The sequence below is a fragment of the Malus sylvestris genome, chromosome 16 (genome assembly GCF_916048215.2).
Source record: "Malus sylvestris chromosome 16, drMalSylv7.2, whole genome shotgun sequence".
NCBI classification, from domain to species: Eukaryota; Viridiplantae; Streptophyta; class Magnoliopsida; order Rosales; family Rosaceae; genus Malus; species Malus sylvestris.
The window spans coordinates 578,020-600,849 of record NC_062275.1 but is presented as its reverse complement, the minus strand read 5'-3'; the positions used below and the strand labels follow the sequence as shown (position 1 = coordinate 600,849).

Sequence of the window (22,830 nt, the reverse complement as noted above, 5' to 3'; positions counted from 1 at the left end):
ACGTAGGCTTGGTAATTTTTAGGGTCAACTACATAAGGTGATTTGCTAACTGCTTTCAACGGGTGGGATACCTTACTAACCTGAAAGCTTAGTGTGTGTTTTATTTGACTCAACATGAGGTGATAATGAATCACTACCCACTTAACTGATCAATTGGACAACCAATCACTTTAATGCACCTATTTAGTTATAAGTCCATTCTATTAGACTCGGTTGTTCTTCACATGCTTTTAAGTTTGAATGTTGGCCGGAAATTTTGAGTGTCACCTCGAGCTGGAAAATTTCACCCTACGAGTGCTTAATCATTAAGTTAGCCTTGTGGCTAAACTTATTGTCATTTCATCTTGTTTCTGTTCTGAGTTAGTGAAGCCTACTCCGACTCCATCTTATTTCGATTATATCATCTCTGAATTTCATACTTTTGACCCGACGAACCTAACTATCTGGAGCGCTCAAGAGAGAGATGAGAGCGTGATTTTTTGTGACACGTAAATCAATAAAATGGGGCTAGTAGAGACCGTATAGCTTAAATTGAATGGTCAGAACTGCTAGATCTATCAGCTCCGGAAAAATTGGTAAAGTGTACTTTCATCACTGGTCTATATATGATCACATTAATGAATGATGAATAATACCGACCGGCGACGTAGAGTCAAAGTTGGAGTACAAGAATCCGAACCCAAAAGTGGAAGAAAAAGCAGTTTGCTTTTACCGGTACGTTATGGCAAAAGCTTTCCTTTTTTCCTCATTTGCTACGACTTTCACAAACATGATTAGAAAAAGATTGTCACGTCGAAACAAAGACATTGCATGTTTATTTATTGATTGATTTGTACATACGTTCTTGTATGGAGAAAAAAGACATCAAATCGTCAATGAATGTCGTTTTAGGTTGGGTGGGGGGGTGGGTGGTGGGTGGTCGAAGTTAGGTGGGTTAAACATTGAATTTTATATCCCCTAACCCCATCTTTCTCTTTCTCTCTAACTTTTTCCATCTCAAAACAATAATTTTATGTTCTCCAAAAAAAAAAAAAAAAAACAATAATTTTATTAGAAAATGACAATTAATTAAGTATTAGTAATATATATAATTAGACGCAGAGAGCATAGCAGCGTTTGTCCTTTGCATTTTCCTCATGGAAAGAGATTGATATCACAGCTAAGCCTTTTGTTTTGTGTTTTGGGGGCTTCCCTTTCCTCTCTCTCTCTCTCTCTCTCTCTCTCTCTGCGCGGCCGTTGTTGACCATGACCCCTTGATTGAATATGTTCGTACACACTTCAGCAATTGTGATACGCTTCTATTGGTTTCCAACGAAAAAGGCTTGATTGTTTGATTCAGCATTGGCTTTTTCTTTCGCTTCTTGTCGTGGTGAGCTCTCTTTCTGACATTTTGACATACAGATTGTGGGCAATTTTGTAGTCAAAGTTGCAGTCTTTTTTGGTCTGGAAGTCTTCTTTTGATTTTCTGCGACTTGGGTTTCTCAGTTTTTGGTGTTTGATTATTTGGGTATTTGCTTGATTTGCATACTTTGTCCCCGTTTCTGAGATTTTGGGTTCTTGATAGTTTGCTTGGAGCTCATATTTCACCTGTTAATATAGCTGAATTATTGGAATTTCGATTTGATTGTTGCACTCTGGGATTTAGGATTGCTTGGTTATTTACAGTCTACCCGATTGGCTCTGAAACTCGAGGATGAAGGGAAAGTTTGGAACACCAGGAAGTTACTTTGTGTTAAACACAGGGCATAGAATTCCTGCCATTGGACTTGGGACATGGCAGAGTGGTGGAGACCTTTGTGTTCAAGCCGTAAAAACGGCGTTATCAGTTGGTTACCGCCATATAGATTGTGCACATCTTTATGGTAATGAGATCGAAGTTGGGGAAGCATTAGCTGAAGCATTTAAGGGTTCACTGAAGAGGGAAGACGTTTTCTTGACTTCTAAGCTCTACTGCACAATGAATTCTCTCAATAAAATCGAGAACTATGTTCAAGTTTCTCTTAAGAATCTTGGAGTTTCGTATTTGGATCTATATTTGATGCATTGGCCTGACAGCTCGGCGTTTGGTGATGCTACTGATCCTCCTTCAAAGTCTGGGAGTGAGTATAGGCAATTCTTGAATCGGTTGAAGAAAGCATGGAAAGCTATGGAAGGTCTGGTTGAGATGGGTCTGGTGAGAGCTATTGGGGTCAGCAATTTCAGTGTTTCACAAATCAAACAATTGCTTAAATTTGCAAAGATTGTACCTGCTGTCAATCAGGTTGGTTTCGGTAGATCATTCTTGCTATTTTTAACATTTCAGCATCTTTTATAAGTATTTATTATTGTTTGAATGATGCAATGTATTTCCATATCTTTATTTTTCCTTTTCTGCTTCTTGTTTGATTACAAAGTCGATCCATGGGTCTAATATGTTAGAGTAGACGAGTGACTTAATCTAGTAACATTTGACGAGAAAATCTAGTTAGATAAGTAGGTTTTTCAGCAACTATTTTGCTACAATCTACTCGCATGAACAAAGCATGTCCTGCACTTTCTCCATTATTTGGTTGACGGTCCTAGTAATTGTAAGTGTTGAACGGTGGGATTCAGTGCAACATGAAGGAACCTGCATTTATATAACAATATTGCATAACATAACCTGTATTGAAGCAGCTCATTTAGGTTCTACTTGGGTAAATGGGTAATTGGGTATACATATGTTATGTGAAATACAGAAAAACATCATTTGAGTTGGTAAGAATTGGCCTACTAGCACAGTCTGGCTGGAAAATGAACTTAAAGACTGAATTTTACCTCTTCACCGATCTTTGAACTTTCTTTGATATTTTAATAGGGGTGTGCTATCCACACACCCCATTTTACTTCTCACACACCCTTTGATAATTTCTGTCCATTGATCTTCTTCAATTCATCCGATTTGACGGCCGAAAATTAAAAAGGTGTGTGAGAAGTAAAATGAGGTGTGTGGATATCACATCCTTTCTAATATATATTGCCAACGTCACTGCATTTGTGCTCCAAAACTAGTTGAAACTTGAATCTAATTTTATTGAAAAGAGACTGATTTGTAGGACTAAAACCTCTCATGACTTTCTTTCTGACTCAATGTTGACACTGGAAACCCAACTCTTTTCCGGTACAGTGGCTGCATTTTTACATTCATCTTTGCTAGATTTTAATTAGTATCCAATCATCATTGTTTCAATCTAGAATGTTAGGGTCTGGTCTTGAAGCTACTCAATCTATGATATTATAACATAATTCAGGTTGCTTTTTTGATTTATGATTTTTAGGTGGAGTTGCACCCATTTTGGAGGCAAGATGAACTTGTAAAGTTCTGTCAATTGAAAGGTATCCATGTGTCTGCTCACACACCCTTAGGAGTCCCAACTTCTACTCCTGGACCATCTGATAGCAGTTCAGGTGGGGAAGATGAACCTGGAACTCCTCGCATATCATTCAGGAGGTCAAGGTCTGTGCATGGGCCTATGCTGAAAATATCAACAGTTTCAGAGATAGCAGACCGACACAGAAAAACACCTGAGCAGGTACTTTAGATTCCAGTCCTTTCTTTTTCTCCTTACTACTCATGTCATTCAAGCTATGTACCAGAAATGGAGGTACCATTCATATTACATAATTTGAATATCCTTTTGATTTCAAGACCCATATCAGAGTAGACTTCTATAAAATTTCCCGAAGTCTGAAGTTTGTGCCATTATCCCCTTGCTATAGATAGGTTGAACTTGCAAGATTGACTTTCAGAAGATATAAACCAAGACTGGAGATAACTAGATTATAAACCGAAAGGTCTGGAGTGGATCCCTCATTGAATTAGGACCTCAATAATATGCTGAATCAACATTAGTTTCTCTTCATTCTTCTTTGCCCCACCAATAACTCTATGCTATTTTTGCTATTGGTGATGTCCTAAGGAATGTTATACTTAAAACAGAAACTACACAATAATACGTATTTAAGGAGAGGGGTTATACCTGGTGTTGGTAACTTGGTATGCTTGGTCCGCCAGTGACTATGCTATCTAAGCTAGGCGTGGCACATTTATGTTTAGAAATGAGATGGGGTTGGTACGTGTTTGGAAGTTATAGTTTCGCTGGTGATTTGTACTACACATGAGCCAGAATTTTGTAATTGGTGTTTTTCAACATTTTACTTTTCATCTTTAAATTCTGCAAGCATGGTTATGGTAGGGATGGAAACCACCATCTTCATCGTTTGTGCTTTTTAATGCAAAGCAATTCAGGCAGTCAGAAATTTGAAAAAGCAATTGCATGAATTCAATATGTGGATGCTCTGATTGCAATAGTGTTTTGCTTCATTACATATTTTAGGGTCCCGATCATTCTAGTTTCAGATTTTTCTGTATCGGTTTGGGCCATAAAACATTTACAGCCCTTCATGCAATGGTACTTTTCAGACTAAGCACCTAAGGTGGAACCAGTTGTGTTTCCATTAAATATCAAAACCGCCACTGGGTTTTTGGCTGCTAAAACATGAATGCGCTACTAAGCATAGGAGACCAAAACTTATTCCCAGATGATTCTGTCCTCAATCAGTACCAGAAATAAAGGCAGTGCTTGTGATTTGAGTCACACTTGATATCTGTTTCAGGTGATTTTGTGTTGGGGGCTGCAAAGAGGAACCAGTGTGCTGCCTTGCAGCCTGAAGCCTGATAGGATAAGAAAAAACATAGACATCTTCAGTTGGTCTCTATCAGATGATGAGTGGAACCGCTTGAACCAGATCGAGCCCCAGGTATGCTTGTTTGGAAACGGTCCTTTGAATAATCTATCGGAGAGTGGGTTTATGTCTGGAAGTGTTCCACTTCAAGCTGTGCATGAGATGGAAGATGACATGGAATCCAATGCCTGATACGCCGATAGATAATAATATCCTCGTTCTCCTCCTCCTCCTCATACAATGTGCCATTTTTGTTCAAAGAAGTGACCATCTCATAATATGTGTGCCCATTGTTTGCAAGATTTCTGGTTGTTTGTGGATGCTTAGAAATTATTCAGAACAGATATTATCAATTCAAGTGCCAAATATTTCTTTTCTTTTGTTGTTCTTTAACATGTATTTACGAAATCAGATTTCGATGTGTTGTGTACTTCTGTCTCTCTCTCTCTCTCTCTGTGCATATAAGCTGGCATTAAAAATGTACTAGAACTGGCATGTCATATCTTATTGTTTGGCAATCGCAATTCGCAGGCCACCAAATCATGTGCCCCGATATTGTTTTCGAGTTTATCTACAGCCGTGTGGATGTTCATGTCAGAAAATTTCTCGATTCACACTTGCTCGTCAATTTGAAAGCGTATAAGGCTGGCTGGAAAAATACAAGTGGATAAATGGTTTGTATAAGGTATTGGTTTGCAAATACGAATGGAAATTTCCGTCCTGTATAGTTTGCGGGTTTCTTTTTTCTGTTCGGATGAGTGAAATAAACTTGGAATTTGGATAAAAGTCAGAATTTATAAATTGACATACACAAATTCCCTTGTTTGAATTTATAACATAGAAATTTAGAATTTCCGCGTGGAAAGAAAACTTGGAATTTGGGACCTCCAATTTCCAAGTTAAAATGTCATGTAAATAGGTGTCATTTCCCAATTTCTATGATTGAGAGTTTAAAATTAACAAATTCCGTTTTCAATTCCATTATTCTTTTAAGTTAACCAAACAACAAAATTAAAAAATTCTAGAAAATAAAATCCCTTCATTTCAAGTTCCGTCATTTTAAAATTCCTTAGTAATGTTAAATTTCTTCATCCAAACATAGTGTTAGACCACCGGCCGTCAAAGAAATCCCGTGAGACGCAAGAGTTGGTCCATCACGTCGTCCTTTCTGACTAACACCATAATTTTAGTTAATTAATTAAATGTCAAATGAACAAATAAAAAAAATATATGACTACATTTGTGGTTTTGTAGGACATACGTCATATGGGATTTCACTTTTCGTAGTCTAAGAACCACTCAAATTGAATATGACCGTTACCATTTAACTCATTCTGCTGGCTCACCTCACACAAACCAAGGACTCCAATCTCTCTTTCAAACAAACCAAGGGTCCAAATTTCATGGTCCTTAGGTTCCAGACAATAAGGTACATAGAGAAACCAAATTCGGTTTTGTAGACTTTTCTTTCAGAAATTGGTGTCGATGTGAGTGGGTTTGGGAGAATGCACGACATTGCAATTGTCAATTGCTACGTCCAAATTTCAACGGTTACCTCACACAAACCAAGGACTTTGATGTCTGTTTCAAACAAACTGAGATCCAGATTTCGTTATTCTTAGGCTCCGGACAGTAAGGTCTAAAGAGAAAACAAATTCGGTTTTGTAGACTTTCTTTCATAAATTGATGTCGATGTGAATGGGTTTGGGGGAATGCACGACATTGCAATTGTCAATTGGCTACGTCCAAAATTTCAACGGTCGCCTATTGTCTTCAAGATGTTTGAACTCTAAAGCAAAGAAAGATAACAGAGTGCCTGTTTGGGATTTGCTTCTGAAACGTTTGGTAGAAAAACTTAAAAGCGATTTGCAGTTGTGGAATCGCCTTTTTGGAGAAGCACCTTTTGACAGGTTTATATAAAAGCGTTTATGTTAAAGGCGCTTAAAAGTAGAAGTGATTTCTACACGAAAAAGAAGCACGTTCTTACAACCGTTGTCGTTGCTGATATGCCGCACAGCGACAATACGAAACCAATTCCGTCGAGGATAAATATTTACAACAAAAACCAACGTTGAGAATGCAAATATAACAATTTATAGATCAGGAAATATAACTTCTTATACAAGTAAGATATGTTGCTGTACAACCAGGGTTTCCCTGGCTTCATTATCTAAAAAACAAAGCTAAACTTTCTTGGTGTTAATGTTGTCGAGCCAAGTAACTAGCTGCTGAGTTGAAGGCCTCACCTTCGGGCTTCCGCTTAAGCAAAGGCATGCAATCTCAAAAACACACAACAGTTCCTCATCGTGCTGCTTGTCACAAATGAATGGATCAAACACCTCGCTTTCCTTCTTTTCCCTCTTCATCTGAAATGCCCACGAGATCAAATCCCGACATTCTTTTGGTTTGCACATATCCATCGGCCTTTTTCCGGTGAGCAGCTCCAAAAGAACAACCCCGAAACTGTACACATCGCCCTTGTAAGTAGCGACAGAGGCTTGGCTGTACTCAGGAGGGATGTAGCCTAATGTCCCAACAAGATCAGTTGTTACATGAGTAGCATACGGGTGTATGAGCCTTGCAAGACCAAAATCCGCCAAGTGCGCTTTAAAATTCTCATCCAAAAGGATGTTGCTTGACTTTATATCCCGATGAAGGATGTGGGGCTCGCATGACTGGTGCAAATAAGCAAGCCCTCTCGCTGCCCCTTGAGCAATCTTAAGCCTCACATTCCAATCTAGAGAGGTTGGACCGTCGATTTTCTCATGTAACCAGTAATCCAGACTACCGTTCTCCATGTAAGAATATATCAAGAGCCTGTCACTTTTATACGTGCAATAACCCTGAAGAGGTACAAGATTTGGATGTTGAGCTCTTGACAAGGTTTCAACTTCAGCGCAGAATTCTCTGTCCATCTGGCCACAGTCACCAGAAAGCCGCTTGATAGCAACCTTCTTACCATCAGGAAGGCTGGCCTTGTAAACCAGACCAAAACCCCCGCAACCGACGATATTTGCTTGGTCAAAATTGTTGGTAGATTGTAGAAGGTCATCAAGAGAGAGCTCTTTATTAGCATCCTTGTTTTGGAACAGAACCACTAGTTTTGACCCGAGTTCTTCCAAATCCTTCCCGTTGGTATCGTGGTCCTCTCTTTCAGGATCAACCTCTCTCCGGCTATGTGCCCGCACCACAATTATGAACATGAGAGCAAGAACAAATGCTGTTCCAAATGCAATTCCGACAGCAATACCAATAACAACTCCTCTATTTTTCCTTGTTTTGCTGGGCTTCCCAGGGGGATAATGCACATTTGATGGACATGGGGGCGCATGGTCGCCACAAAGATTGTTCCCTTCAAAGCTTGAATTTGGGAAGGTCCAAAACTGACCTCCTGTAGGGATCACCCCGTATAACTGATTGTCTGCAGCATTAAACTTGGACAAGAAGTTGAGTTTGACCAACGAAGGCGGTATGTTCCCTGAAAGCATGTTATGAGACAAATCCAGAGTCTCTAAGCTTGCCATCCCAGATAAATTACTCGGAATCGGTCCTGATAGATTGTTGCACTTCAGATCCAAAACATGAAGCGATTTCAGTTTCCCAAACTCTGGCCAGATTGGTCCGCTAAGATTATTGTTACTAAGTTCCAGCGTTGGTGGAAAGCTCCCAACTTGATTGTACTGCAACCCTCGTGCACTTACATTCTTCTTCATGAAAAGAGGGAAATCAGGTGAAGGTTCCTCAATGAAGATCCTCCCATTAATGAGGCTCGGGAGTCCAGTTAAGCTTCTCGGGATTTCCCCCGTTAAGGAATTATTAGACATGTCCAAGTAGAAAAGACTGCTAAAATTACCAAACCAGACTGGAATTGTTCCTTCCAATTGGTTCCATGATATATCCAACAACTGCAATCTGCTGCTAGTACTCAACCATTGGGGTATTACACCTGTGAGCCTACAGTTTGCAATAACAAGAACCTTCAACTTTTCAAAATGAAGGGTTGGATCAGCAGGAAATTGTTCGCTGCGGAAGTTCAAGGTGAGAACCAAAGTAGTCAGGTTCTGACACTGCTGTAAAATTTGAAGGGCAGAAGAGATATTGGAAAGGCTGCAATTTGACAGCGAGATGTAAGAGAGGCTATGGAAACTCTTGAAGCTTTCTGGGATTTCACCAGTGAAGTTGTTACGGGCAAGATTGACAGTATTCAAATGTTGACAGGAGGGAAGATTGGAGGGAATAGGCCCATCAAACCGATTGGAACCGAGATCAAGAGAGGTCAAACTAGTCATTGCTGAACAATCAAGATCAATTGTGCCCTGCAATGAATTGTTTTTCAAATTAAGCAAAGTGATAGTCGATGAACTCGACAAAGAAGGGGGTATCCGACCACCAAAACGATTTGAATGAGCCACAAAATTCTGTAATCTTCCAAGGCTGTGGAAAACATCTGGGATAGTTCCTGAAAACCCATTAGTTGAGATATCCAAACGAACAAGGTTACTGAGATTACCGAATTCTTCGCTGAGGGCCCCTGACAACTTGTTATCTTGAATGTTCAACTGGGTTAGCTTTCGCAGACGAAATATACCTTCGGGTACACTGCCATTGAAATTATTCATGGCTAGACAGAGGTGCTCCAAGGAAATACAATTGCCAAGACCTGGTGGGAGGTTACCAGAGAAGTAGTTCACAGCCAACTTCAGAGTTCGAAGCTGAGTAGAACTGTCACAGATGCTAGCTGGAAGGGAACCATTCAAAAAGTTATAAGAAATTTCAATGAACTGGACTGAAGGCAAATCGATATCGACAGGAATGGGGCCGGAAAAGTCATTAGAACTCAAGTCTAAGAGCTTTAAATTTGGCAAATGGAAGAGCGAAAAGGGAAGCAAGTGCTTGAGGAAATTGTGAGAGAGATTGAGGGTTCTGAGCTGGTCCAAGGTCCCTAAAGATGCAGAGAGATTTCCCAGTAGCCTTCTCTTTGGAAGCTCCAGTTTTACCACTCTATAAGTATCAATGGAATAGTTCAATCCGAGAGAGGACGAAGAATTGCAAGTGATGCCTGCCCATTTACAGCAATCAGGTGAAAATTTGCTGCCCCACCCATCAATCACAGAATCTATACCGTTCCTGAAATCCTCCAATGCTTTCAAATCGTTGGGATTGCATGTCAGGTTTTGGGAGCTTAAAATTCGAGCTTGGAAGCAAAACCCAATAACAAAAATGAAAACCCAGAAATCTTGGACCCCCATTTCACAGAAACAAACCCTCTAGGAGAGAGAGAGAGAATGTATAATCAAGCAGGAGCAGCAAAATCCTTGCCAAGAACCAAACTTTCTGAGGTGGGTTTTCTTGTATCACACATAATGTCTGCGAAATGAAGCAAAAAATGGAAAGAAAAAAAAAACAAAAATGAATCAAAATTCGAGAAATGGGTTTTGTTGTATGTGAAGAAATAAAGCAGAAACGTAATAAGAAGAGAGAAAAAAAGACAAACCTGACAGATAGAGAGGGATTTTTTACTTCAAAAGAACACGGTTTCTGGTATGAATCAGTTGAATGAACGAACGAAAGTTTTCATCTTTTGTTTTTCGTTTCAGTTTGCAGTTCTTCTTCTCCTCGCCGATTTTCTCTGTTAAATTTTGGGCTGCGAGCGAGGGAGGCTTCTTCTATTTGTCAGGCTGTAATTTGTAATCTTTATATGAAAGACAACTAGTAAAGTGGTGACCGCCGACACTGTAAGCCGCGACTGGCAAAAGCCGGTCAGTTGCATGAAGGTTCGGTTACGGACAGCGATAGGTGAGGCCCGGAGGGCAGAGAGTCAACGAATGGGTGGCGCGACAAGTGCATTTAGTCTTTTTTATTATTTATTTTAATTATGTAATTTTACTTTAATTATTGTGAGACGATTCTAACCAGGTAGAGGAAAAGACGCACTACCCTTGCTAATTTACTCAAAATCTTTTTCATCCATATCATGAAATTATGACGTGGTAATATTCGATTTTTGACGTTGATAAATAATACGATAATGGTAGGAAAATGTTGAAATGTTTCTATTCGGCCTCCGAAAGAGTGGATTGTTTTGACGATTACCACCAGCTAGTCCATTTAAAAAAAATAAAAAAAAATAAAACTTTACCCCGATTTTATTTGGACATACAAATCCACCACATTTTCAAATAAAGTGGGACGTTACAATTCCATATGAGACGCGCTTATATAAAAAGTATATTAACAAATGTGTTTTTTTTTTATAACTAAGAACTAGAATGCCATTTTCAAGATGGTAAACGAAACCAAAGTCAGAGATGAAGACTCGGAAAATGATTTTCTCTCAAAATTTAAAAAGGGATTTTAAACAATGGAGGACAACATATCACCTTATAGAGTTTGACATTCGAGAAGTGAAACCATCCTTGACTTGAATTAAAGAATGGTATGATCATATAGGGTTCAATTTTCAAACAAGTATATATATATATATATATATATATATATATATATATATATATATGTTGCAAAATAAGAGTTATTTATTTTTTGTTTAAGTGAGAATCGTTATTTCTTAATTTTCAAGGTTATTAGGTGAATGATTTAGTTATTTGATTTCTATATACTAGAGATTGAACTCCATGGATCAACCATGCATGCATGATCCAACGTTGGTTAAAGAAATCAAATCGCCGGGTACAGACCGCAGTTGAAGACTTTGCTTCTTCTGCTTTCCCCAATATTTTAGATTAAATGTTTTGATATTTCAATGAATTTGTGGTCTTTATTATTCAATAATATTAATGTTTACAAGTAACATACTGTCTGTAGACTGTATTAATCAGAACAGTCAAACATGCATGTCTCAAATCCCAAACACACGTCTATAATCAAAGAAACAAACAACGTCACAACTCAAGGGTCAAATATAAACAACAGGTTTGGACCACATGTATACACGAGAAGGTTTGGGATTAAAACGTTTTGGGTAAGTACGCAGGTCCAATTTGTACAGATCTTGTGGGACATTTGTGTGTGTACGTGTGTGTGTGTACCGTGTAATGTGTAATTCATTCTATTTAAAAGGATTTACAGTTCAGTTAGTTAATCTCATTTATCTTTACACAAATAAAACGTAAAGGTAGTATTGACGTCGACGGAGATGGCGATAAGCTTTGGGTGTGGACAATTGGCCGGAAGATAACTTCGCTCGCTGGCCCGGCCGGCAGGCGGGTGGCGTGCTTAGTCCTGAGATTTTCTATTTTCTCATCAATATAGCTCGTATAAAAATTAGTAGTTTATTACCATTTTCTTAGCATGATAAAAGAAAGTTATAAATAACCAAATAAGTAATCACTTAAAATACAAGGAAATTATCTCTTTAAAAAAGAAAATTCAAAACCTATTTATCCATCGGGGGATACATGATCGATCTTGTGAAGAATGAACATGTCACATGTATGATATATGTCTAATGTCCACAACTGTTCACGTGTGTTTCATATATGATCTTTATCGTAAAGGGTTAACCTTTCTTTTATTGGTCTCCTTTATTTTTAGTTGTGACGAAAACACATGTGGTACACCACGTATTTTAATAGGAATAGTGAGAAATTTTATTTTTTAAGTTAGTAACTTTTTAGCACATATATCTCACCATTTGTTTAGTAACACGTGGTGTACCATTCCATGTACCAGTCACACTGAAAAATCTCTCTACCTAAAGGTTAACCTTTCAATCCACACACAAAAAGTAAGAAAACTAAATCGACTGATGCGAAAACTATATATATCGGCAGAGAGAGCATGCATGCATCCATGTAGAGTACGTACGTACAAGGGACCAAACATGCAAACTCAGCCTTTACATAGAGATATTTTGAAACCTGTGATGGTGAGGATAAAGTCTTATGTCAGTGAGGAACCAAATTATGCAAGGAATTATAGAGATTGAGTTATTCTTCATATTGCCAATTAATTTTATGGTTGAATTCCAACTTTCTTGATGATATCAGAGCAGGTTAGCCCACGTGTGAAGCCCAAATAGCCACACGTACTCCATGTCACCTCATTTGTATTGTTCACGTGTAAGGCTTGAAAATTCGTCACATATAAGGGACGTGTGATAATGTGAGGACAGTCCTACATCAATGAGAGATAAACCATACAAGGGCTTAGAAAAGATTGGATTACTCCTCATATGATCAATTCATCTTACGGTGGAACTTCTAACTTTCTTCAAAACCTTCAACCATAATCAAATATTTCATCAGGATGTACGTACTATCCGAGAACTTGGGTTACTTCAGTTAAAAAAATTGCTCAAAAATAGGCAAAATGGCAGATTAATAGGCGTCCATATTCTCGCAGCTTCAGCTCAATCAAGCTAGCTAGAACGATACACCTCTTTTTATGTACCCACGTTCAAAATTATTTTTTAATTATTTAGATAAATTTAGTGTAGAACACAGCTTGTATCTTTAAAAAAAAAAAAAAAAAAAAAAAAAAGTCATCCATACGCACAATTTGTGTATGTTCATCCATCCCCACTTGTGCATGATTTTTTATTTTTTTTGGTAAGTAAAGTGTACGTGTTTGTCTTGAATTAAACTTCCTCCATTAACAATTAAGAAAAGTTTGACGGACCCTAATAGCAACATCCACCTCCTCCAAAGTAGAAGTAGTCAAGACTATCCCAACTATCTATATTGGATATTGTATATTAATATGAAAAGTTTGATGAACCCTTATCTGTATGATCCTCCATTCCTCCTCCTCAGTCCTCAATCCTCATGTTGGAGCTACCACTAATTTAATACGTACAACCAGCAAACTCATATATTTACTGAGAAAGTGTCATGGATCACTGCTACAAGTTGCCTTCCACTAGTCTTGCCACGACCCCATTCATTCAAAAACCCTAAATTCCTAATTCATTGGATTCTCTTACATTTGAGGCGGTTAGAGAGTACCATCTGTGTAGAAAATGTGAGCCATGCCATGCGTCACTCATCATCCACGTATGAACTAGAGAAATAATAAAAGAGAAAATTAATCTTATGTTTCGTGAAATCTAAGTTTAAGATTGATCCAGTGATCAATGTTAATCGCATTTAGAGAAATAATAACTTAATATTTTACTTTTAGGAATTAGTGGTTTACACTTTACACTACATGCTTCAATGTCAAGCATGGTATATTTACTCTATGGATTTTCGTCATAACTAGTACTCAAGTAACAGACCCTGCAAATCATATACTTACTTTTCTTGTGCCAAAAGTAGAGGGTGCATTCAATTAGGATTTTGAGAGATTTTAATTCTTTTAATGAGTCTATGGGTATTCAATTAGGATTTTAAATGATTCTCTGAAATTCAAATTGTGTTTAATTATGATTTTAAGATAGACTAGTAACATCCTTAGAAATCCAATGTATTCAATTAGGATTTTGAAGAAGTTTATAATGTTACAGATGTATTCAATTATGAATTTATTTTAAAGAATTTGAAAAAGTTGTGAAATTAGAGAGAATTGGTGATATTTCGTAGTGTATTTTAAGCATCCACAAATATCACATCTCCTTATGAGATTTCGAGGGAATTGAATCAAAATTTTACATGGAATTTCTACAAATCAATTAAAATCCATAAAAAATCATGGATTTATAAGTCCATTAAAATTTCTCAAATTGCCAATTAAATACATCCTCCAAATGTCTAATTTGATTTTCCAACACGAAAGATATAATCAATTAGATTCTCATACATTTTTATACAAAAATATACTTACACTAAATGTAAGAAAATAAATTGATATTGAACTCGTTATTTACGAGATTTGACCCTAAAATATTTCACTTATAAATCAAAAGAAATATCGTTAAATTGTGGTACTAAGTGGATAAATTTTCATCCTATTAATTAAGAATCAAAACTAATGATGCAATCAACCACCCACTACTCGCTACAGATTGTGGATGCGACCCCATTAGAACGCGACATCCCTAACAAACTTTCCCGAGCACCATCTTCGCCTGGGGTTTTTTGCCCTGATTAATTATTAACTGGGCCTCAGCGTGAAGCACTAAGTTGTTATTAGCCCAAGGCCTCTTAGCCTAGTAATGCACATATATAGGTAAATACACATCTTATTTGCACATGTTTTTTTCTGAGCCATTAATTAATCTGAACGGCTGTATTTATAACACTGAAATTGATCATTTCCGGATCTCTTTCATCAAATCCACAAATTCGAATCTTTGAAATTTGATCTAATGGCTAAAAACAAAAGCCATTTTTAAAAATTATAATAACTTTAGCCGTTAGATCAAATTTCAATAATTCGGATTAATAGATTTGATGAATTTGATAGAAGGAATCCGAAAATAATCCATTTCCTTATAACACAAACATAAGCTACAACCAGGTCAAAATACCCTAAATTGCATTTTCTGACATTCTCGTAGTGCTCCACACAGCCACGGCAAACCCTTTGTTCGATTAAAAAGTAGGAAATTCGACAGGGTGGAGGGAAAATAAACAATAAAAATATTACTTCTCGAAAAGGAAAAATTGCACAAGAGGAGTGGAGGAGACAGACGCCAGAGACAGCAAAGGAGTGACGTTAATCGGGTCTTCAGCTTTTCGAGTTTTGCAATTCGGGTTTCTTTCACCCGGTTGTAACGTAAATTAAAGGATTCATGTTGTTCGTCCATTTTACTCATGTGTATATAAATGTGTAAATAGGCATGTCGACTAGAGAAAAATCGTAACTTAGAAAGCAGAGTGAGGACCGCTATTAAGATCGGTAGAGGTAGTCTCATGTCGGCCCAAAGGTATATGACCCAAGACTCTAGGATGTGTTTACGTAAGGGGAATGGAGTGAGAGGAAAAGGAATTGCATTTATTCCAAGTGATTCATGTGTTTATTAACATTAGGGGAATGAAATTTATGTGGGATCCACTAAAAATAGGGAATCAGATCCCTGATTTGCATGGAATTGAACTACCAACCAATATGTGGTATTTGGATTCCGGAAGAAAGCTCAACCCGGAATCAGATTTTTCTACCCAATATACCCTTATCTCCTTCCCTTGTCTACGGTAGCACAGCACCCAGCGCCTTCCTTATCTCCTTCCTTTGTCTCTGGTTACACAGCACCCAGCGCCTTCCTTATCTCTTTCCCTCGTCTCCGGTGGCACAACACCCTCTTAATCTCCTTCCCTCATCTCTGGTAGCACAACACCCATTCAAATCAAAACCCAGTGAAGAACCAGACATAAGACAGAGACAGAGACAGAGGACCAATATAATAAATAAATAAATAAATATTTGGAATTAATTAGTTATTTGGAACAAGAAGAATCAGAAGAAGAAGAAAGAATAATCAGAAGAGAAGAGGAAGAATCAGAATGGAAGGAGATGGGGATTTATAGAGGGGGAGGGCTGCGTTAATTTTTTTGTTTTTAATCGAAGGCGTTCACAGAATTGGCATCTGTGGGGGATTTTTATATGGTAAATAAAGAATGTTTTAGGATAAATAATTGTATTAGTGTGATATATACAAAATAATTATATTATTAAAGGCTTCTTATATGGTAATTAAAGGGTTTTTAAGGATAAATAATTGTATTAGTTTTTTTATATACAAAATAATTGTATTATTAATTAGTTAAATAAAATTTATATCTGTTTTGTACAAGGGTATTTTAGTAATCAAACTGCTTTTGATTCCGATTCATGTGAATTGGTAAACAATAATATAAAATATGCATCATTTGCACTTCAATTCCATACAGTTTCAGTAAACAACTTCAACAGGAATCTGATTTTGATTCCACCTCAATCCAATTCCTCCTCAATTCAATTCTCCCTCAATTCAATTCCCTTCAATCTGATTACGGATTAGTAAACGCGCAACTAAAGTTTTGGGTGGGTCAGGGCTGAATGCAGGGGTAGAGCTTTTAGGTGGGTTTTTATTTTATAGGTAGCTGTTATTTGGTTCAACAGTCGAACTTTATGATACTCTAAGTTAAAATTTGGAGAACAACTTATGACACTAATATAAACTTATGACACTAATATATTGCCAACGACATCATCTGTTAATAATGTAACATCATAGACTCACAAAGAGACGTGTGTTCATTATTTTTTTCCTTCTCAAACTTATTAAATAGTTCATTTAACCCAATCAAGCACATATAAAGGGAGGGACTGAGGAGCTCCTCAGCACACGCTCCTGGCCAAGTATTTTTCAATCCGCATCACTTACAATATATCCTCTTTTTTTATTGTTACATTAAATGGCATCCACCCATATCTCTTAAGATAAGTTCTTACATACAAATGCATATATAAAGCACCTCTCATCATTTATGTGCGAGTGTTGCTACATACAGGTAATCTGGGGCAGTAATTTCTCTCACTTCACGAACAAAACACTCTTTTTTAAGTAATACTACTGTTTATACATTACGTTATGAGCGTAAAAAAAAAAAGAAAAAAAAAGAATGTACTCTTCTTAAAAAGTCCAGACGTACCTATCTATTCCAACGAAACATGCTATTCCAAATATGAATCCGACACCCACTCCGGCAATAACTCCGGTAGAATCCTTGTTTGATTTGCCGTACCATGTTCCCAGAGGACCATCCTCTCCGGAAGGACAAGGGGAAGCATCGTAGCCGCAAAGACTGTTCCCTTCAAAGCTTGAACTTGAGAAGGTCAAAAATTGACCTCCTGTAGGGATCACCCCATACAATTCATTGTACGCAACACTAAACTTGGACAAGAAGCTAAGGTCAACCAACGAAGGCGGGATTATCCCCGAAAGCTCGTTATGAGACAAATCCAGAGTCTCCAAGCTCACCATCTCAGATAAACTAGTCGGAATTGGTCCTGATAATCTGTTGTACTTCAAATCCAAAACATGAAGCAACCTCAGCTTACTAAAGTCTGGCCAGATTGCTCCACTGAGATTGTTATTGCTAAAGTCCAATGTAGGCCGAAAGCTCCATACCCGATTGTATTGCAAGCCTCGTCCACTCACCCTCCACACGAAAAGAGGGAAATCAGGGGAAGGTTCTTCAGTTGAGCTCCTCCCATTAATGAAGCTCCATAGTCCAGTTAAGCTTCTTGGGATTTCCCCGCTGAGAGAATTGTTAGATATGTCCAAGTAGAAGAGACTGCTAAAATTGCCAAACCAGACTGGAATTGTTCCTTCCAATTGGTTCCATGATATATCCAACAACTGCAATCTGCTGCTAGTACTCAACCATTGGGGGATTGAACCCGTGAGCCTGCAATATGCAATGATCAAAACCTTCAACTTTTCAAAATGAAGGGTTGGATCAGCGGGAAATTGTTCACCGTGGAAGTTCAAGGTGAGAACCAAAGTAGTCAGGTTATGACACTGCTGTAAAATTTGAAGGGCGGAAGAGATATTGGAAAGGCTGCAATTTGACAGCGAGAGGTAAGAGAGGCTATGGAAATTCTTGAAGTTTTCTGGTATTTCACCAGTGAAGTTGTTACGGGCAAGATTGACATCACTCAAATGCCGACAAGAGGGAAGATTGGAGGGAATAGGCCCATCAAACTGATTCGAACCGAGATCAAGAGAGGTCAAACTAATCATTGCTGAACAATTTAGAGCGATTGAGCCCTGCAATGAATTGTTTCTCAAATTAAGCAAAGAAAGAGTCGACGAACTCGACAAGGAAGGGGGTATCTGACCACCAAACCTATTCGAATGAGCTACAAAATAGTAAAATACTGTAATTTCTCTAGGCTGTAGAAAACATCTGGGATTGTTCCTGCAAACCCATTACTTGAGATATCCAAACGGACAAGGTTAATGAGGTTACCGAATTCTTCGCTGAGTGGCCCGGCTAGGTTGTTGTCTTGAATGCTCAATTGGGTTAGCTTTCGCAGGCGAAATAAACCTTTGGATATACCGTCACCTGTGCCTGTAAGATAATTTGTACTCAGGTCAAGGTCCTCCAAGGAAGTACAATTGCCAAAATCTGGTGGAAGATTGCCAGAGAAGTAGTTAGCAGCCACGTTGAGTACCCGAAGTTGAGTAGAATTGTTGTCACAGATGCTGCCAGGAAGGGAACCATTCAAAAGGTTTTGAGAAATGTCAAGGAACTTGATTGAAGGTAAATCAATACCGAAAGGAATGGGGCCGGAAAAATCATTAAAGCTCAAGTCTAAGAGTTGTAAATTTCGCAAACGGAAGAGTGCAGTTGGAAGCGTGCCTATGAGGTAATTTTGAGAGAGATTAAGGGTTCTAAGCTGGTCCAAGGTGCCTAAAGATGCAGAGAGATTGCCTGCTAGTCTTTTACTTGGAAGCTCCAACTTAACCACTCGAAAGGTATCGATTGAATTGTTCAATCCAATTCCGAGAGAGAATGAAGAGTTGCAAGTGATACCTTCCCATTTGCAGCAATCAGATGAGAAACTGCTTCCCCACCCGTCGATCACAGTTTTTAAACTTGACGTGAAATCCTCCAATGCTTTCACATCATTTGGATTGCATGTAAAGTTCTGAGAGCTCAAGATTTGAGCTTGGAAGCAAAAGCCAATAACAATCACCACCCAGAAATCCTGAGCATCCATATCGCAGCAACACGCAGGCAAGTTCTCAACACACCCACAAGAGTCTAGAGAGAGAGAGAGAGAGAGAGAGAGAGAGAGAGAGAGAGAGAACCAATTAATTAGCAGGAAGAAGAACAATAATATTAATAAAAGACAGTGATAGTCAAACACGCTTTTTTTGCAACACGCAGGCAAGTTCTCAACACACCCACAAGAGTCTAGAGAGAGAGAGAGAGAGAGAGAGAGAGAGAGAACCAATTAATTAGCAGGAAGAAGGACAATAATATTAATAAAAGACAGTGATAGTCAAACACGCTTTTTTTTTTTTAATTTTAACGAAAAGTTTTTAATACTATTTATTTTAAACAAAAACCATAGTTTTCATTTTTTTTTCGCAAAAATAAAATGTTTTCTTTCACCAACTTCAAATTTGAATTAGTGTGTGGACTAGATCTTGTTGACTTTAATCTTATAAATCATGGACTATTAAAATCACTAATCACCGAAATTTACGGATTCTTTACCAAACCAAAGGAATTTTGTTTGGAAGGAGCATATTCACTTACAGGGAGAAGCACGCCAAACGCAAATTTATGGAAGAACTCCTTCCACGTTCTTTTCGAAAAGTCACTTAAAATCCTAAACCCAATCTATGAGTGATTCTGTTCCTCTCCGAATGACTTTCAAACGGACACGAAAGATCAACTACATAAACCTGTTCCATAGAAATTAGAGAAGACTTGGCCCTAATTTATTTATTTTTAAACAGTTTTTAGGAAAATCGCTTGTGAAAATGACTAGGGTTTAGCTACGATGTTAGTAGTGCAAAGGCAACACTCACTCCATCCCTCTCTGGGATTTGAAAATACAAAATTAATCGAAAAAAATTAAATTCCGGGTTCTGAGTTCCCTATTTGGTTTCAAAATGCTGAAAAAAATTCATATTAAATGGAAAATTTGTATCTTTGGTTCTAGGTTCTGAAGGTTTCTGGGTAGCTCATGTTCAAGAGAATGGGTTTCTCGGTACACCTCTGCCATTGTTGATTTGGGTTTGGACCACTTTATGCTTTTGGCAGGCTCAAAGGCTTCTTCAGTCGTCGCTTCCATGGAGGTTCTTATTGAGAAAATATATTTTCATATTACTTACCAAATAAGATTACAATCTGAAACGAGCATACAAAAGAAAACATAAAACAGAACGATGTAACATAAAAAAGAAGGATGTACTCTCCTTAAAAAGTCCAGACATACCTATCTATTCCAATGAAACATGCTATTCCAAATACGAATCCGACACACACTCCAGCAATAACTCCGGTATAATCCTTGCTTGATTTGCCGAACCATGTTCCCAGAGGATCATCCCGTCCGGATGGACAAGGCGCAGCATCGTAGCCGCAAAGATTGTTCCCTTCAAAACTTGAACTTGAGAAGGTCGAAAATTGACCTCCTGTAGGGGTCACCCCATACAATTCATTGTCTGCAACACTAAACTTGGACAGGAAGCTAAGCTTAACCAACGAAGGTGGGATTATCCCCGAAAGCTCGTTATGAGACAAATCCAGGGTCTCCAAGCTCACCATCTCCGATAAACTACTCGGAATCGGTCCTGATAATCTGTTGTACTTCAAATCCAAAACATGAAGCAACCTCAGCTTCCTGAAGTCCGGCCAGATTGGTCCACTGAGATTGTTGTTGCTAAAGTCCAATGTAGGCCGAAAGCTCCAAACTTGATTGTACTGCAACCCACGTGCACTCACATTCGACTTCATGAAAAGAGGGAAATCATAGGAAGGTTCCTCAATGGAGATCCTCCCATTAATGAGGCTCGGGAGTCCAGTTAAGCTTCTCGGGATTTCCCCCGTAAAGGAATTATTAGACATGTCCAAGTAGAAAAGACTGCTAAAATTGCCAAACCAGACTGGAATTGTTCCTTCCAAATGGTTCCACGATATATCCAACAACTGCAATCTGCTGCTAGTACTCAACCATTGGGGTATTACACCTGTGAGCCTACAGTTTGCAATAATAAGAACCTTCAGCTTTTCAAACTGAAGGGTTGGATCAGCAGGAAATTGTTCGCCACGGAAGTTCAAGGTGAGAACCAAAGTGGTCAGGTTTGGACACTGCTGTAAAATTTGAAGGGCAGAAGAAATATTGGGAAGGCTGCAATTTGACAGTGAGAGGTAAGAGAGGCCATGGAAACTCTTGAAGCTATCTGGTATTCCGCCAGTGAATTTGTTACGGGAAAGATTGACATTACTCAAATGTCGACAAGAGGGAAGATTGGAGGGAATAGGCCCATCAAACCGATTGGAACTAAGATCAAGCCAGGTCAAACTAGTCATTGCTGAACAATTAAGATCAATTGTGCCCTGCAACGAATTGTTTCTCAAATTAAGCAAGGAGATAGTCGATGAACTCGACAAAGAAGGGGGTATCTGACCACCAAAACGATTTGAATGAGCTACAAAATTCCGTAATCTTCCAAGGCTGTGGAAAACATTTGGGATAGTTCCTGAAAACCCATTAGTTGAGATATCCAAACGAACAAGGTTAATGAGTTTACCGAATTGTTCGCTGAGCGCCCCTGATAGCAAGTTATCTTGAATGTTCAACTGGGTTAGCTTTCGCAGACGAAATATACCATCACCTGTGCCTGTAAGATAATTCGCACTCAGGTCAAGGTCCTCCAAGGAAGTACAATTTCCAAAACCTGGTGGAAGATTGCCAGAGAAGCAGTTAGCGGCCACGTTGAGTACCCGAAGTTGAGTAAAATTGTTGTCACAGATGCTGCCAGGAAGGGAACCATTCAAAAAGTTCTGAGAAATGTCAAGGAACTGGATTGAAGGCAAATCGATATCGACAGGAATGGGGCTCGAAAAGTCATTAAAACTCATGTCTAAGACCTCTAAATTTGGCAAATGGAAGAGCGAAACTGGAAGCGAGTGCTTGAGGAAATTGTGAGAGAGATTGAGGGTTCTGAGCTGGTCCAAGGTCCCTAAAGATGCAGAGAGATTTCCCAGTAGCCTTCTCTTTGGAAGCTCCAGTTTTACCACTCTATAAGTATCAATGGAATAGCTCAATCCGAGAGAGGACGAAGAATTGCAAGTGATGCCTGCCCATTTACAGCAATTAGGTGAAAAATCGTTGCCCCACCCTTCAATCACGGAATTTATACCGTTCATGAAATCCTCCAATGCTTTGAAATCGTTGGGATTGCATGTCAAGTGTTGAGAGCTCAAGATTTGAGCATGGAAGCAAAAGCCAATAACAATCACCACCCAGAAATCCTGAGCACCCATATCACAGCAACACACGGTCAAGTTCTCAACACACGCACGAGAGTCGAGAGAGAGAGAGAGAGAGAGAGAGAGAGAGAGAGAACCAATTAGCAGGACGAAGAACAGCAAATAGTAATAAAAGAGAGTGATAGGGGAATAAAAATACTTGACTTTGATGTCAAACACTTCGAATCTTAAACCTAAACCCAATTTATTACTGATTTTGTTCTTTTCATAATCACTTCCAAACAAA

General features: G+C 38.4%; 3 protein-coding genes across 7 annotated transcripts; 1 reads left to right on the top strand and 2 right to left on the bottom strand.

Moving 5' to 3' along the window:
- Positions 1-1,102: 1,102 nt before the first annotated feature.
- LOC126607648 (aldo-keto reductase family 4 member C10-like) lies at positions 1,103-5,080 on the top strand. Of its 2 annotated transcripts, none has more exons than XM_050275328.1 (4): positions 1,103-1,369; positions 1,666-2,260; positions 3,297-3,551; positions 4,636-5,080. In XM_050275328.1, exons 2-4 carry the CDS (start codon positions 1,694-1,696, stop codon positions 4,894-4,896), a joined length of 1,083 nt encoding a protein of 360 aa, XP_050131285.1. In that variant the 5' UTR covers positions 1,103-1,369; positions 1,666-1,693; the 3' UTR covers positions 4,897-5,080. The 2 variants fall into 2 exon arrangements, with proteins under 2 accessions (XP_050131285.1, XP_050131284.1); XM_050275327.1 differs by having other exon boundaries at positions 1,646-2,260.
- Positions 5,081-6,775: 1,695 nt separating this feature from the next.
- On the bottom strand, positions 6,776-22,761 carry LOC126607642 (phytosulfokine receptor 1-like). Of its 4 annotated transcripts, XM_050275318.1 has the most exons (3): positions 22,010-22,761; positions 18,651-18,719; positions 6,776-9,292 (listed from the first exon to the last, which is right to left on the bottom strand). In XM_050275318.1, the coding sequence occupies exons 1-3, from the start codon at positions 22,596-22,598 to the stop codon at positions 6,888-6,890; spliced, it is 3,063 nt and encodes a 1,020-aa protein (XP_050131275.1). In that variant the 5' UTR covers positions 22,599-22,761; the 3' UTR covers positions 6,776-6,887. The 4 variants fall into 4 exon arrangements, with proteins under 4 accessions (XP_050131275.1, XP_050131274.1, XP_050131271.1 ...); XM_050275317.1 differs by lacking the exon at positions 18,651-18,719 and having other exon boundaries at positions 21,941-22,761; XM_050275314.1 differs by lacking the exon at positions 22,010-22,761 and having other exon boundaries at positions 18,651-19,392.
- On the bottom strand, positions 15,779-18,540 carry LOC126607647 (phytosulfokine receptor 1-like). Its single transcript, XM_050275326.1, has 2 exons — positions 17,238-18,540; positions 15,779-15,925 (listed from the first exon to the last, which is right to left on the bottom strand). Exons 1-2 carry the CDS (start codon positions 18,329-18,331, stop codon positions 15,868-15,870), a joined length of 1,152 nt encoding a protein of 383 aa, XP_050131283.1. The 5' UTR covers positions 18,332-18,540; the 3' UTR covers positions 15,779-15,867.
- Positions 22,762-22,830: the final 69 nt, after the last annotated feature.

Excerpts from the sequence above, each read along its gene's own strand:
- LOC126607648 (XM_050275328.1), top strand. The coding sequence starts at position 1,694 with ATGAAGGGAAAGTTTGGAACACCAGGAAGTTACTTTGTGTTAAACACA. Across the intron at positions 2,261-3,296 it reads TTGTACCTGCTGTCAATCAG|GTGGAGTTGCACCCATTTTG; the intron begins GTTGGTTTCGGT and ends TATGATTTTTAG. Across the intron at positions 3,552-4,635 it reads ACAGAAAAACACCTGAGCAG|GTGATTTTGTGTTGGGGGCT; the intron begins GTACTTTAGATT and ends TATCTGTTTCAG.
- LOC126607647 (XM_050275326.1), bottom strand. The coding sequence starts at position 18,331 with ATGATTAGTTTGACCTCTCTTGATCTCGGTTCGAATCAGTTTGATGGG. Across the intron at positions 15,926-17,237 it reads TGTTTCGTTGGAATAGATAG|AGATGAGGGAAGGAGATTAA; the intron begins GTACGTCTGGAC and ends TTGTGCTACCAG.
- LOC126607642 (XM_050275314.1), bottom strand. The coding sequence starts at position 19,314 with ATGGATGCTCAGGATTTCTGGGTGGTGATTGTTATTGGCTTTTGCTTC. Across the intron at positions 9,293-18,650 it reads TCTTACAGGCACAGGTGACG|GTATATTTCGTCTGCGAAAG; the intron begins GTATATCCAAAG and ends GTGTACCCGAAG.